The sequence below is a fragment of the Pelobates fuscus genome, chromosome 1 (genome assembly GCF_036172605.1).
Source record: "Pelobates fuscus isolate aPelFus1 chromosome 1, aPelFus1.pri, whole genome shotgun sequence".
In the NCBI taxonomy this organism is placed as follows: Eukaryota; Metazoa; Chordata; class Amphibia; order Anura; family Pelobatidae; genus Pelobates; species Pelobates fuscus.
In genome coordinates, this window is record NC_086317.1 from 96,772,953 (window position 1) to 96,789,395 (window position 16,443).

The 16,443-nt window shown below is 39.3% G+C and overlaps 1 protein-coding gene across 1 annotated transcript in view; it reads left to right on the plus strand.

The window, feature by feature from the left end:
- Positions 1 to 15,932, plus strand: part of CLCN4 (chloride voltage-gated channel 4) — a 63,169-nt gene extending 47,237 nt beyond the window's left edge. The window contains exons 11-12 of the mRNA XM_063450098.1: positions 5,748 to 5,964; positions 14,954 to 15,932. Coding sequence (XP_063306168.1) covers positions 5,748 to 5,964; positions 14,954 to 15,044 — 308 coding nt within the window. The 3' untranslated portion in view covers positions 15,045 to 15,932. The remainder of the gene's footprint in view (positions 1 to 5,747; positions 5,965 to 14,953) is intronic.
- The last annotated feature ends 511 nt before the right edge of the window (positions 15,933 to 16,443 follow it).

The following is a 16,443-nucleotide window of genomic DNA, read 5'->3' on the forward strand; positions in this document are numbered from 1 at the left end:
AGCAGATTAAGACGATGTGGAATAAGTTCCTGGAACGTGGTTATAAAGTAACGACCTTAAACAGTGCTCTGCAGAGATGCAACCAGACGGAGACCATACCTGATACTAAAAGCCAACGCTTGGTTTTTCCAACTGTTTACAATACAGCATCCCCGGCACTGAGGAGATCAGTGAATGCCAACTGGCGGGCAGTTAGAAATGATACCACACTTCCGAACATCTTCTCAGCCCCACCGATGATGAGCTATAGGAGGAATAAGAGCCTTAGGGATCTACTGGTTAGAACGGATCCCCGCCACTGCTATGAGACTAAAACAATGACCAGCAATGCGGGTTGTTACCGCTGCTTGGGATGTGTCACTTGCGGACACATGGTCCCCGGTCGATCGTTTTCACACCCTTTAACGGGGAGACAATACACCATCAGACATCGCCTTACATGTACCAGCGACTACGTTATCTACAAATTGACATGCCCATGTGGATTGGCCTATGTGGGCAAGACGGATCTGCCTTTGAGGGAACGTATTAGAAACCACCGCTCAAGTATCAGGGTAGCTTATCGGGACAATGGTTCCGAACTGCCCGTGGCTAAACATTTCTTGGAAGCTGGACATGCCCTCACGACATTGAAACTGATGGCAGTTGACCAAATACCACCACCAATACGAGGAGGCGACAGGAAGAAAATGCTCCTGCAAAGAGAAATTTATTGGATCAGGACATTGGAAACAACCGCACCTAAAGGTCTTAATGAGAAATACTCACTAGCGGTCTTTCTCTAACTACCTTAGCGGTGTCCATACGCCTCTGGATTTTGATGGTTTTGCATTGACTCCTGATAGGGGGTTATCACACCCGTAGGCCCACCCTTGGGGACAGGCCGACGGACTGAATACCCTAATGATGGATGAGTAAAACATTTGCCGGGTAATTAATGTGGAGTGTCCCACTAGCTATCGATGAAGGACCCATGGACCATGCATGGTAAAGGTTGATGGTCTGGTTGGGGGATCTGAGAATGACACACAGGGGACCCACATAAGTATGTACTCTCAAATATGAATAGTTTCCCTCACGGGGATATGACATGTAGTAGGTATATGTCCGTGTAAAGAAATTGAATTTGGAACACAAGGATTGATACTGGGTTAGAGAGAGAGGTTCTAGGAATCCCCGTCTAGACAGAAAGGCGTGTTGGGCCTATGGTTTCTGGTCATAGGACGATTCTAAGCAAATTTTATCTATTGAGTATTACTCTGGGGTCCGGATCCTTACCAAATGAGTAGCCTCATGGAGGCTGGTCCATAGGCTCCGTCTGACATATCCACGAGGATTGATGTTCAGGATATGGAAGGGAGATCCCTGTAGATTAATATAAGAAGCAACACTAGCTGGGTAATTGGGGGTAATACTGAGTGTGACACCTGTAAATATGTAAATATATGTTATACTTTGGCTGGAAAGGGGAACAGGACTTGCAACATAGGTTGTTTTGGTGGACCCTACAAAGGAGCAGGTTGGCCTGGAGCAACTGACTATGACAGCTCTGTTCATATGTGCTGTTTGCTTATGCTACGCTCAAATGCTGTTCAATATATGCTGTTCAAGAGATTCTGGTGAATAGACATAGGTTGTTACTGTCCCTTTAAGTAAATCCGTTATCAGCTCGGTAGTCTTGGACTGTTTAACCTCCGGTCATGAGTGCAATGTAGCATTGTTGTTTTTAATATGCATGCAGTTAGTACTGTAAATTTGGTGTGTTAAAAGTAAAGCAGTATTTTGAATTTGGGTTGGAAAGTACAGTTCCAGCCGTTTTGGCGATTGGTCCCCATGGTAACCAAGTGTAAACGAAGGGCCCCAGCTATGACACACGCGCAGTAACGCGGACGTCATGACGCATGCGTAATGACGCACGATGACGTCATCAGGAAGCGACCGGCATTTTCGGCGCGAAAATGAACCGAGAAGCTTGGAGGGGAGGTCCAGACACAGGAGGGGTGAGTGTATTGATTGTTTAGAGTGGGTATATAAGAGAGAGTTATGTGAATGTGGAATATGTCCTGATGAAAGTCTAGAATCGCTAGACTGAAACGTTGATATTTTACTTGGAAGAATAAAAGTTACTTTTTAAGAAGAAGTCCTTGGAGTGCTGTCAATTCTACTTTCTATAATTTTTGCCGATCAAGCACCGGGCATTCTATTGGAGCAAACAGTGAGTGCAGCACCTTTCGAAAAATTTTTATATATATATATATATATATGCATATATATATATATGTGTGTGTATCTAGGGGCTGCCATATGTGTATATTAATATAGGCTGTAGTGCGTGTGCAACGAATATGTGAAAAATCTGGTGCATTTATGTGACGGGACTAAAATTTTAAGCATGTCTGTAGCTCCACAGGGGACTGCTCTGCCTAGTATACATGGTGATAGTACTCAGAGATTGTTTTTTGTGTATGCGGATGGATTTGACATTTGAAATGTGTGCTGCCTTGTCTACAAGGTTTGTTTAGTCCACCTAAAATACTTGATTTTAGCTATTTAGCTCAGTTGTCATCAAGACATATTCCTAGAGCCTTTTGACAGATAATTGTAAAAAAAAAAAGATAAAAGAATAGATCACATAATTTTTTTTCACTTTGTGTTAAGTACAATAAAGTTTTGTCTCTTGCATTGCATTTACTATAACAAACTCCATACACAGACTATATCAGGGTTTTTCACTAACACGAGAGGTCAAAGTGAATTCAAAGCCAAAGTAGCTGTTTCCAGGTCAGTTATTTATACCTTGAGTTTCAAATTCACTTAGCATTTTCATTTTAGTGAATAACCCTGGAGATAGATTTCCCACAGAAAAAGCTTTTTGGAAGGCAAAACATCCCTTACAGGTTTGGCAACAGAAACGCTAAATAAAAGTATTGTCAGATCTGGGAAGACTAGAATTGTGAATTCTAATCTACTTATTCCCTCAGATGTAGAGAAATTAACATGTTCATTAATGTTTAGATCCATTTCTAAAGCAGAACATTTTGAGATGTTGTGTAGATGTAATCCCAATATTTTCAACATGGCATTTTTAAATATTCCCTAACATAGACTACGAAAAATGGGCTTGTCACTTCCATATTAAGTCCCCAAATAAATAGTTGAATGATAGCCTTGTCAATGCTATTTGTTTAGAAACACATAACTGTACTGATTGACTATGTAAAAGGTTAAACCGCCATTATAACAAGGCATATTTATGTCTCAAGAGAACATTTGTGGATAAACATTTGTGTTGCCAATGGGATGTGGTTCACATTTTTGGACTTTGTATGCTTTAAAAATATGTTTGCGTTCAGAACTCATATGCTAAGTTCTCTCTCTTGAATTTGTAATATGCTGAACTGTTTTCACTGTTACATTTCAGTATTGTGAATTTGCAGGTTGTAAAACAAAGTTTTCTGAGGTTATTAATATTTATCTTTAAAGCCAAAGATAAAATTACTTGTGCGCTATCCCAAATCCTTATAAATGTTTAAATAACTTTTCATTATCACTTCCCATGACCATTAAAGCTTAAGCTCACCTGTCACGTTAAAGCAAAACCTCTTAGGTGAGTACTGCACTAACAATTCACGTGCTGCTTTAAGCTGGAAGGTAATATATCTAATGAGACAGAGATGGGAATTTTTTGAAACCCTTACATACTTATTAACCTTTAATGTGGGGGATGGGGTAGGTAACAGAACTGTAACATGGCTGTGTAATACAAAAGCAAATACAAACATACCAAATTAAGCTCTGCGTTCAAACTCCCATTACTCCTGAGCAGCAGCAATGACTATAATACATACAATAAAAACTGAAGAAAAAATTACTTGCGCATTATCGCCAACAGGGCCACTGCAATTTTTTAGCTACACAGGTGAAGATGCATTTTGCCACCCCTCCCCCATCACAAAAATGTATCTTCACCTCTTTGTCTCGTAGCCCTGGTTTTAATTTCTTACCCCCTTTAGTGTTTCATATCCCCTATCTTGAATGTCTTACCCCATTTGTCCCTTAGTGTATTTTATCACCCACTTAGTGTGTCTCCTACAACTGCCTATTGTGCATCTCTTACATCCCCAGCACCTTTGTGTTTCTCTTTCTTCCCCCAGACCATTGCTGTGTGTCTTCATTCCCCCTAGAGTCTACAGAAAGAAGCTGGGGGGAAGAAAGAGACAAGGAAAGGGTCTAGGTCGTGACCCATATCCCCGCCCCCTCCACACAGTCATAAACAGAGTTTGGCATTCGGCCACGGCCACGCTACAAGAAGTGGCTAGCAGTAAAGTGCAGTGCTCTTTCTTCCTGCTGGTCACCAGGACATTTGTGTCCCCGGGTTGGTGCACCCTTAGACTGCCAGTGCCGCCTTCTGGTAGCTTTGGCCCTGATCTCAAATCCCTAAGCACATTTAAATAACTGGAGGGTTTTTTAGTATTACTCCATTGTCCATTTATCTTTAGAGACCTAGATAGTATAATCTTGAATAAAATCGTAAATAGCGTAAGGTAATGGTCTGTATACTTTCACTAATATGGACACATTTGAAAACCCTGAAAAGCTTCTTTCAAATAGATTTTTGGTAGTTTACGCTGATGTTCTTTATTCTATTGAAAGGGATACCGTAGGCATTTTAACAACTTTATCTTATGGAAGTTGTTATAGTGCCTGCAGCTGCAGTTCTGCCTCCCCTGTCCTACCCCCCAAAACCCAAAATTAAAGTCGTGCACAGGTCCCAACATATCTGGATTCAGACGGACACTACCCCTTTGGGGCTCCTGCCCCAATTTTAGCTCTGTACTTCATTAAACACACTTGCACTGTGCAAACTCTTCTTAGGGCATTCGGTCAACATGAGGGCGCTTTAACAGCACTCTAAGTACGAATTGTCATGAGTTGGCTGGCCAATGCAGCTACTGCACTTTTATGGGCAGTACTGCCACAACCACATATATACAATACCTGTTTTTGTCCTCCTTAACTCCTATCCCACATTCATATCTGCCATTGTTGGTAGGCATGAAGCCAGGCATCCTTGAATTGCATCCAAATTGTTGTGAATATGCTTTAAAACTTAGCCATGAGAGCCAGTCAGTTAGAATGTGTGACTTGCTGAGAAGCTACCTTCATTTTTTATGCAATAAAGAAAAATTATTATTTCAGGTCCCTCATGATGTTGAGTGCCCATTAGGCCCTAGGGAAGCAAACGTTCGCTTGAAATTAATTTTTCAAAGTCTATAAAAACAACTGCTTAGAAGTTACAAGCAGCATTTACTGTGATATATTATAGTGCCTAAAATGTCGACGACAGATCTACTACAATAACACAAATATTTGTCAGTTTCTTCTCTCACCCTGCTAGAGGGCAGGAAAAGAGGTCAGATTCAGACAAAAGCAATAACAGAAAAATCCCATTTGGGTATACCCTTTTAATTCTTCTTGCTTGCCAAAATGCGCTTTCATTTCTAATACTTCCTGTTTATTTTTTTTACTTTAATGTTTTCCTTTGTTTTGGCCTCTGAACTGCCTTTATGAACCTTAGGTGTACAAACAATAAAGTTTTCACATTAATAATAGGGATAGATGATTTAAAAAATATATATATTTTTTATTTTCTTTCTTCATATATCATTTTTGCAAAATTAGTTGATATAATATGTGTGATTGGCTTTTGATGAAATCACTAAGTTTGACAAATTATGTTTTTATAGAAAATGCCAGACAGAGACAAGATGGGGTTGTAAGCAATTCTATAATATATTTCACGGAGGACCCCCCAGAGCTCCCTGCTAACAGCCCACACCCACTGAAACTGCGACGAATACTCAATCTGAGTCCATTTACAGTCACTGACCACACGCCTATGGAAACAGTGGTGGACATTTTCCGAAAGCTTGGACTCAGGCAATGTCTTGTTACTCGCAGTGGGTGAGTAGTATTTCAATTTAGAACCATTTGGTTTATATGTGTTTATACAATAGTTTTACGTTTCTCCCCTAAGTTTTATGGTCCACATATCCAAAGGTATTTTTTAAAAAAGTTTACAATTATTAAGCTATAGTATAACTGTTCTTTATGTCAATCTTCGTTTTTATGTTGTATTATTTGTCTGTTTACCCAATAATATTACAAATCGTATGTGTATAATATATATATATATATATATATATATATTATATGCAGGACACAAATTGTAAAGGAAGGATGCGTTTTAATATCCTTCATTTAAAATGTCACTGTTAAACAAGGCAACATTCTAATGATGATGTATTTGTATGACTGCAGTCCCTTTATGGTGACCCAAAAAAAGATAATCTTGAAAGGTAAGATTCTTTAATTATGTGTAGGCTTAGCCAGTGTTCAAGGGTGAAATAGACTGGAGAAATTTGAGTTATGATGGGCTTAAGGCTAAGGAAGACTTAGGAATAGAGAGTACCATAAGGCTTCACTTGGCTATGAACCATGAGAACCATGTAAGTTACAATCCATTTCTCCTTGAAGTAGTTGCCCTCTAAACCAAGGCCTCCTAACCAAACACCTCATATTAGTACCCTTATCTTTAATGGGTTCCTCTTGAACTTTTTAGTGGTGGTTTAATGATGCTGCGCTTAACATCAATCCATTTAATAGGAGCATGTCAAACACGCCTTTTCCATGCTGATGGTTTAAATATACATGTGACTGAGTGCCCTCTCCCCCCAATGTAAGGAGTTAAACTGTTGATGTAACGGTTTGACTTCTTACCTAGTGTCTGGTGGATGCTTCTCCATGCCTTCTCTTTTCTGAAAGTTCTCTACATTCAGGCTCATTGGCTGAGAGAGATTAATTGATGTACTGCTGGACTTTGCTCAGGAGAGCTAATGTAAGCTCCTTAGTAGTAGTTTTCAGCTTTTCGGTTATCAGTTTTCAGTTTCAAGTCTTGGTGTGTTGCTTTAAAATGTAATAAATTCACTTATAGTGGAGGATTGTGAAGAAGGTCTTTGTGTGCCCAACTTATTAATGCAATAGAACGCACAACTAACCACCGGTACACACTCAGTATAAACATTACAAAATTACATTACATTAGGTGGTAAAGGGATGGAGGGTACTGCCTGAATATATCTTTACTTCTTAAGTCTGTCAATTACCGTACATACTCGAGTATAAGTTAAGTTTTTCAGCACATTTTTTGTGCTGAAAAAACCCCACTCGACTTATACTCGAGTCAGTGTCTGTATTATGGCAACTTACATTGCCATAATACAGACAAGGACCGCCGGGCTCATTACAAGCCCGGCGGTCCTGTTGGGGGCTGGCAGAGAGCTGTTACTTACCTTTCCTGCAGCTCCTGTCAGCTCCCTTCTCTCTCCTCCGGTCCGGTCAGCTCCACTGTAAATCTCGCGAGAACTGCAGGGAACGCTCCGCGGGGCCGTGAGACTTACAGTGGAGGAGAAGGGAGCTGACCGGAACGGAGGAGAGAGAAGGGAGCTGACAGGAGCTGCAGGAAAGGTAAGTAACAGCTCTCTGCCAGCCCCCATCCTGCACAGCCCATCCACTGGACCACCAGGGAATGAGAGCCCCCCTCCCTGGCCAGCTAACAAGCAGGGAGGGGGGACGAAAATAAATATAAATAATAATATAATAAAAAAAATGAATAGATATATATTAAAAAATAATAATAATAATAATTTAAAAAATGCCCCCCCTCCCCCACCAAGGCTCTGCATCACTTACACACACACACACACACACACACTGCACTCATACACCCCCATACTGCATTCATACACACACACACACACACACTGTATTCATACACACACACACACTGTATTCATACACACACTGCACTCATACACACACACTGCACTCACACACACACACACACTGTATTCATACACACACTGCACTCATACACACACACACACTGCATTCATACACACACACACACTGTGTTCATACACACACTGCATTCATACACACACACACTGCACTCATACACACACACTGCATTCATACACACACACACACACTGCATTCATACACACACACACACATTGCATTCATACACACACACACTGCACTCATACACACACACACTGCACTCATACACACACACACACTATATTCATACACACACTGCATTATATACACACACACTGCATTCATTATATACACACACTGTAAATAAATATCCAATTAATATAATTTTTGGGGGATCTAATTTTATTTAGAAATTTACCAGTAGCTGCTGCATTTCCCACCCTAGTCTTATACTCGAGTCAATAAGTTTTCCCAGTTTTTTGGGGTCACTTATACTCGTGTATATACGGTACTTGTTTTTTTAATTCTTTACTTTATATTTTTGCATGTAGAAATACAGTAAAAGTGCATTTTGCTACATCGATTGGAAGGTACATAAATGAATGAATTATACATAAATCAAAAGTAGGTTATTATACAAATAAATCCGCATTTCAACATTCGGTTGGCAATTGTTGTGGATCTATTCCTCCCTTTCTGTCTTTCCACTAAGTGTTGGAAGATCTAGAGCGTTTAAGATTATGTGAATGATATTACAAAATGTTACTTTGTGTTATAACTTTAATAAGTGAAGATGAAGTTCCTTGATGATAATCAAGAAACGTTGCTTCAGGAGGATATCAAAGGTCACTTGGACATTGTAAGAAGGTAGTTTTATCACGAAGATCAAGATTAAGATCAAGATTTCTGGTATGCCAGAAATTGGAGAGTAATGAGAAAGGGAAAGTAAGGGATTTAAATAAGGAGATTAATGTACACTAAAAATATGAGTGTGAGAGGCACTCATGAGAGTACTAGTGTTTTGCTGAGATGTGGTGGTGGTGGGGGGTTAATCCCATAAAAGAGTGCTCTTTCCCTGAAGTCCAAGTCCCTACTCACATACTTAATAAATATCCACATTGTATGATTTCTAAAGTGCTGCAAAAATGTTGGTACAATGTAAATGCCCAAGTTAAAAATAATAATGTTGATGTAAGGCTCTGGAGGTGTGCAAAAACATATCCTATTTTGATTTCATCGTTCTATCAAGCTGACCACTTGGTGTCACTCAAGAGCCTTGATGTGCATTTCCATTCGTTTAGTGGTGTGGTGTTTATGAAGTATCTAAAGCTGGAGTGAGTTAGACAATCTAATGCAGTCTGTATTTTCTCTCAGAACAAGGGCCAGCTGAGAACCTTGCACATTCTTTATATCCATGTGATTCAGTATTCCTAGTTTTCAAGCTGAACTAGGTAGAAATTCACCACATTTATATGCTTTTATTAGGTTGATATGTATCTTGGCAGAACCTACTCAAAGGTAATATTGCTGAATTACACAAGTAATACCAAATTCCATTTAGTGAGTTCTCGTATAGTATTTGGGCAGCATTTTCTATTAATAATGTATTACTAAAGTGGAACATGCTGTAGCTTCTCCAACTTGAAGGGATAGGACTCTTATCACAACTGGGACTACTACTGCATTCCACATCATTTCTAGCTCCTCTTTCCATACTTGTTATTTGTTCACCGTATCATGTTCCTTCTTCCTGAAGTTATAGTCACTGGTTTAGTGGATTGTACTGTATGACAGACTTATGTATAGATTCTAGCCTTTTTACTTTGTCTTTTTGTTCTGTCTTTATTGTACTTTTATTATCCTACTATTGTGCAAATAAAGTATTGATTATATATTCAGTTTATATAGTCACTTGGTATTGCCACATCCACCACAAATGCAGTCTTATCTACAACCACAATGTCAGGTTGCTTGGCAATACCAAACGGACATTGTGTTGGTAGATCACTATTTTCTTGTCTTTCTGGATCTGTAAGTCTCACTGGAACCTAGCCCTGTCCTTCTCAGCTACCGTTTGCGGTATCTCCCATCTGGACTTAGGCAGTGTACAGAAAGTTTAGTATTCAATCCCAGCAACTTGGTTGTGCCTCTTAGTGTATCCTGTCCCTGCTTACATCTTTCACGCGGCTACTATGTGCTGGATTGTCTCAGATGCCTATTTGCACAGTCTGCACTTTGGGTCTTGCCTGGTGTCTATAGATGTGGTGCTGGGTGCCTTTGTCCTGAGCTGCTATGATTACTGATGTTTTTTTACCTATATTTTCCAACCACTGGTGGAATTTCATAATGTGAACCACATCTAGTACCTGCAGGTGGTACACCCCTTGTTTTGCCATGGAACCTCCTCCTTTTCTGCATCCTCTATCTGTTTTTGTCTCAGGCATTCCCTTAGCAGTTCACCTTTGAGAACCATCTTCATGATGTACTTGTGGATGCTCTGTTTTTCATTTAGGACTGTGGCCTTGATACTCATCAGGTCCTGACCCCCTTACTTCCGGCTGGTATATAGTGGGTGCTGGATTTCAGTGGCATCCTCCATTCATAGTGAGTAGTTTCTGGGTTTTGACATCCATGCTAAGCAGCTCTTCTCTTGGCCAGGTTATTATTCCAGCCGGGTGCCTGATGACTGATAGGGCATTTGTGTTGTTGGCATATATCTTGCTTCTGCCTTTAAACTGGGACTTTAGGACCTGTCTGACTTTCTGGAGGTACTTGGATGCTGCTATCTTCCTTGCCTTTTCCCTGTGGTTGCCATATGTTTGTTGAACCCTATTTGACCTTTTGGTACTTGAACTCCTTCTGTCCTCATCCTCTTCCCTCTTTTTTGCTATCATCCGGTAACACTTATCTAGTTCGAATGACATGCTGATCTGTTTGCCTTATCTCATAGTTAGGTGGATCATTAGGTTGATGTTCCACTTACTCTTGGCATACTGGTACTTGAGCTCCTTCTGTCTTGATCATCTTCCCTCGTTTTGTTATCATCCACCCTCGCTTATCTAGTCCGAACAAAATTCCGATATCCTTGCTGTATATCCTAGTTAGGTAGATCAGTGTACCGTTCACTCTTGGCATACTGCTTGTAGTCCATGTAGTGTAGGTGACTGACGGTAGCTTCAGTCTTGAACCTGAATCAACTCTTCATGATGATCTGGCTAAGCAGGTTGTGGCCTATGCAGAACAGCACTGGGGATAGTGCATCACCTTGGTACATGCCACATTCAATGTTCACTTGTGTTATTGTCCTGGAATTGGCTGCTAGACTTGTTTTCCACTGGCCTATTGAGTTCTTGATAAAGGCTCATATTGTTTTGCTGACCTTGTATAGGTGCAAGCCGGACAGGACCTTTCATGGTCTGTAGTTGGATGGTGTTATTTCCTTGTGATGGTCTTTCATGACCAGTATTGTTCTGCTTGTGTTAGTTAGTCAGGGTGGGAGCCTGTTGCTAGTAGCTAGTCCATTTGTTCTGCTAGGCATTCATGCAGCTTTGTTTTATTTCTTTATTAAGTAGGCGTGGGTTATATCAGGTCCTGGAGCTGGCCAATTCTTCATGTGGGCTACTCATTTTTGGATATCGACCACTGTGATGGCGGCTGGCTCCTGTTCTGGAAGCATGTAGTTGTCTACTTTCAGGTCTACTAGCCACAAGGACTTGGTATCATGTGAAGTTTCTTTATACCATATGTTTTTCCAGTACTGTTCAGCCTCTGCTCTGGGTGGGTATGTGGTTACCATGCAGTTGTACATACACCTGGGATGGTTCTTTGATAAACAGGGCAAACATTTTCATAGACTCTGCTCAGTCTGGTTGCCAGTGCTGTCATCATTTGCTTAGTTGCTTCCGGTACCTGTGGAATGGGCATACAATTGTATTTCCTTAGCCGCAAGGACCTTTCCTCTGTAAAGTTAATCCAGTTTACGATTTACATTACTTGTTGCCTTAATCCATGGTGGGCTTTGTTTCTCCTTCAGTGAAGCATCTGGCAGAATACTGTGTCCTATATGACCTTGTTGGTCTCTGTGATGGTATTGGTTGGGATTTTGGACAGTGCCTAAACTAACTGCAGTTAGCATACTGTCTGGTGACAGTTATCCCGTGATCCAAATAAGTAGAAAAAGCCAGACAAAACAATACAGAAAATAGAAAAAATATAGAAATATATATATAAATAGAAAAAATGCTGATACACAAAAAAAGTTCTATGCAAGGGGCTTGGTTAGATCTCACCCATAACGCATCATGGAGCCCTCCTGATGGTCTAAGGTAGTATGTCAATGGAGTATGGACGGGCAGAATCCTTAAGGAGCAGGAGAAAAGCAGGATGATCCCAGGATGCTATCTCGGTATGTATGTCTTTGTTAAATCCTTCTAGTGCATCAGAACGAAGGCAGGCAAATCCGGGCCTGCACGCTCAGGAATTCACATCCCTTCAGGTTCTGTATCAGCATTTTTTCTATTTTTGCATATTTTTCTATTTTTTGTATTGTTTTGTCTGGATTTTTTCTACTTTTTTGGATCAGACAAAATATATACAGGATTGTGACAGGTCACAGGACTAAGATTATATCCCAGGAATTTTGTTTTATAGATTTTTAATCTCTCTGAGCCCTCATAATATTAGAGTACTTAACTCAGTGCACAGGATCATGGACAGGCAGTATTGTATATTTTATATGTATTGTTTGCACTTTAGATTATGTGTATTGGTTCATAGGAATTATGGTGATTTGGAACTTAGCACTTTATGTTGTGTTTTGCACTTTAGCTCTGGTGGACAAGTTATTGAGCTGTGTTGCCTATATGTGTATCTAATTTAGCAATTCTGCTTATTTATAGGATAGGTTAGGACTCTATCCAATATGACTACGTTGTATTAATAAACTGTATTTTGAGATTTTTTTTCTTAAAGCTTGAGTGCGGTATCATTTTTTTTTATTTTTTTTTTTAAATAATTGTTTTATAACACAGACGTCTATTATAAAGTGTGTCTGCCATCCTTAAATTGTACAACATTTTTCTATGTAGGCATACATTTAAACTATGCATTAGGCTGACATTTTTACAACAGTGTTTTCTTTGGGTAGCAGGTAGGTATACATTTAAACTATGCATTAGTCCACTGAAATCTCCAGTAAATGTATAGCTTACAGTTATGCTTTACTTACCTGAACATTACTTTCTAGACCTCAAAGATAACGTTCGCCAAAGCAACTTTCTAGATGACTTATGTGACAACCCACAATCCTAGCATATACATACAATTTGGCACTGTCTCAATTGGGATCAGGGCAACTGCCCACAGAGCCACAATTAGACGTCATATTTTAAGTCTTTAACCTATAATTGGTTAAAACAATGCATTAGACTTTGATTTATTCATGAGACTCAAACATAAGCCTCTGCCATTTGTGGTAGCTTTTTAAAGCAACCTGCAGCTCAAAGGCAGATCAAATTCAGGGGATTCTCTCGGCAGAGTAAGGATTTACTCTGTTGAATAGCAATTTATTTATTGACGTCTATGGAAAAACTGTTCTTCAGTAAGCATATCAAACCCTTACGTAGTCAGAGAGGGCAGATGTTCTTGTGTGCTGGTCTGATGAGGTGCCACAGGATCAGCTGGGCTGTCTGCCCTGGCATTACACTGGCATCAGAGAGCAGTTGCATCATAACACATGCACGGCATGGTCAGTGGCAGACTGACCACCCTGCTACTTTTGTCATGGACCAAAGGCCCAGAGCAACCAGGCACTGGTTGCATCTGGGCAGCAGTTATGGTCTAGTTGGAGATATCCACAGATTTCCCAACAAGCCCACAAGTTATTCTGCATTGCATTGCATGTATTGGTGTGATGCCCGCATAATTCATTACACTCTCTCTCCGCCACATTGCTCCTGGCCTTAAACATTTCCCTTTGCTAGAAACGACTTCCCGTGTGACTGCTGTGTGAGTTCCACACAGTCTGTACGGAGGAGGAGAGACCAGAAGCACCCTAGCTGTCCACAGTAAGGGTACAAGGCTAGGAGAAAGTAAAGTAGGGAGTGGGATAGAGATTATATACTGTACGAATCGAATGACTATTCATTTAACTAACCTTGGGATTGTATTTCATATCATTATTATTATTACTATTATTAAAAAAATACTAGACCAGTTGACTACAACCTGTCGGGGGCATGCGGCTATGTGAAATCCGAGTGCCTCATGACTTTGCTATGCCTCTGAACCCCATGACTCCCAGATGGGGAGAAAGAATGGTAATAAAAAAAACATAAATCGTACCTAATTTACTTAACATTATATTGTAACAACTTGATTCCTAGCACAATATGTCTGACAAGTACCAGCAAGAATTAGAATCCTTCCTATAAACATATATAAACATATATATACGCTTAATCATTTGCAGAGTCTCTTATAATTTAAGAAATACTGTCTGACATAGGTAAGCAGTTATTGCCTCAATATCCTATTTTGGTAGAGTTTTTTTTTTTTTTTGTGGGTCTCATGAAAGTTATGTTTTTTTTTTGTTTGTTTTTTTCACAGAGGTTATAAAGGCCCAAGAGCAAGAACTCATCAGATTTTTCCCAGCTTTTAGGAAAAAAAAAATCTTCACAAACTGTGGTGCTAAATGCTACAGCAAATTAATGTTCTAAAATACCAATGTCTATCTTCCTGTTTGTGTTAACTGTACTATCTAATATCATCCGTGGGAAATCATCTTAATCAACAGCAACAATTTTTTTTTTAATCACAAGTCTATATTAAATGCCATGCTTGACCTGCCACGAGAAGTGTGAATACTTAAGATGTGTGGATAATAATGCGTTCAGTCATTTTAGTATCACATCTGCAGTGTTTCCCAGAAAATTAGATTTTTTTTTTTAAAAGCACTTTTTTTTGTAAGGTTTTTTTTTTAAGCTGCTTGCTGTTTTACAAAAGCAGAGGGACTCTAATGGTGTGATTTGCTGGAACCACATGCATAATAAAATAAAATGTAATGATCTGTGTGCAAACGATCCTTACTTTTTTTTCTGTGTGTTTTTTACAGGAGGCTTTTGGGAATTATAACAAAGAAAGATGTTTTGAGGCATATGGCTCAAATGGCAAACCAGGACCCTGAATCAATCATGTTCAACTAAAGTGGTAGCAAGCAAGGAGCACTGCTATTTGGAAACATTTACGAGGATAAACTTGAATGGATTAATCTTGAAAACACCCTGAAGAGCAGGAATTAGCTCTAGACTAAGGTTAATGAATGCAGATGCAACGTGTCGGGGATTGCTGCATTTATTTGGAATGCCAACCAACACCTGGGCACCAGTACTTTTATATCCCCTGCAAATGGATTTGATACTTGAAATATGGAGCAAAAACACTCGAGAATTAGTTGTTAATGCTTTACAAATACAATTTTATTGCTCAAAGCAGCCGTATGCCATTCAGAGCTTTTCAATTCAAATGTAGGGTACAAATGCATGTGAGCAAAACAAATGTGTGCATTTCTTGCGTATTTAAGTTCACACAAATTCAATAGTATTAACATTTACCAGGACAATATGCACAGATTTATATTAATACGTTTTTTTTCCGTAAAAACGTCTCAAAGGATTTACCAGTTACTTGCGCCTGTCATTCCAGAAATTAGCTATTTTGTTAATGTCTGCACTTGAAACTGTGGTCGACACTGGTGATACCTACTTGGGAAACCTCTAATACCACTACCAATCTTTAATGTTCATCATTAAGAAGGCTATCTATCTACGTCTGAAAAAACATGGCTGACTTTGACTTTGTTTAAAGAGATATATTTATTATTATTAGTAAATTTTTCGTTATAAATGCTTACATCACCCAGTGCTGTATGGCACACAATATAAAGGTTTAGAGACGAGACCTGTTAGAGCCTTTGGTCTATTGCTATGACTTTAAAAATAATACAGTTATATTTTACTTCGGATACAAGATTTTACCGACCGGTAACTTTGTGCATTATGATGGCTAATTTTAAATTATTTGTGTTAATAAAACACTCACCAAACAATGTGTCTTTTTTTTTCTTCTTTTTTTTCTTTAGACATCTGGCTACATACCACTACTTCATTAGGATTCCATTACAAATGCATGGGAGGGAGTGTTAATGAAGACCGATGACTTTGTCTTACTGCTAGACATAGTAAACAATACAATCTACACCCTTTGTAACACATGTAAAATGTGTGAGATGCCTCTAAATAATCCTCCTAATTAACTCTATGTAGAGCAAGATAATTTCAAGTCAATTTTCACCTTTTGTTAAACACATTTTAAATGAATTGCAAACAGTGATGATTTTACTCTCCAGGGGTCTATTGCTTTTTGACTGATATAAAGCACAATTAAAAAGAAAAGCACTAATCCTTCTTCCCTATGTGGAGACCTTACATCTCCTCTTTAGATACCCAATTGCAATCCCCTAAAGCTTAGAAACTACCACATGGTATATTCATCAGGTGCTATATAGAGTAAACCTCTGGTTTTGTAATCCTTCAGGCTTATCCT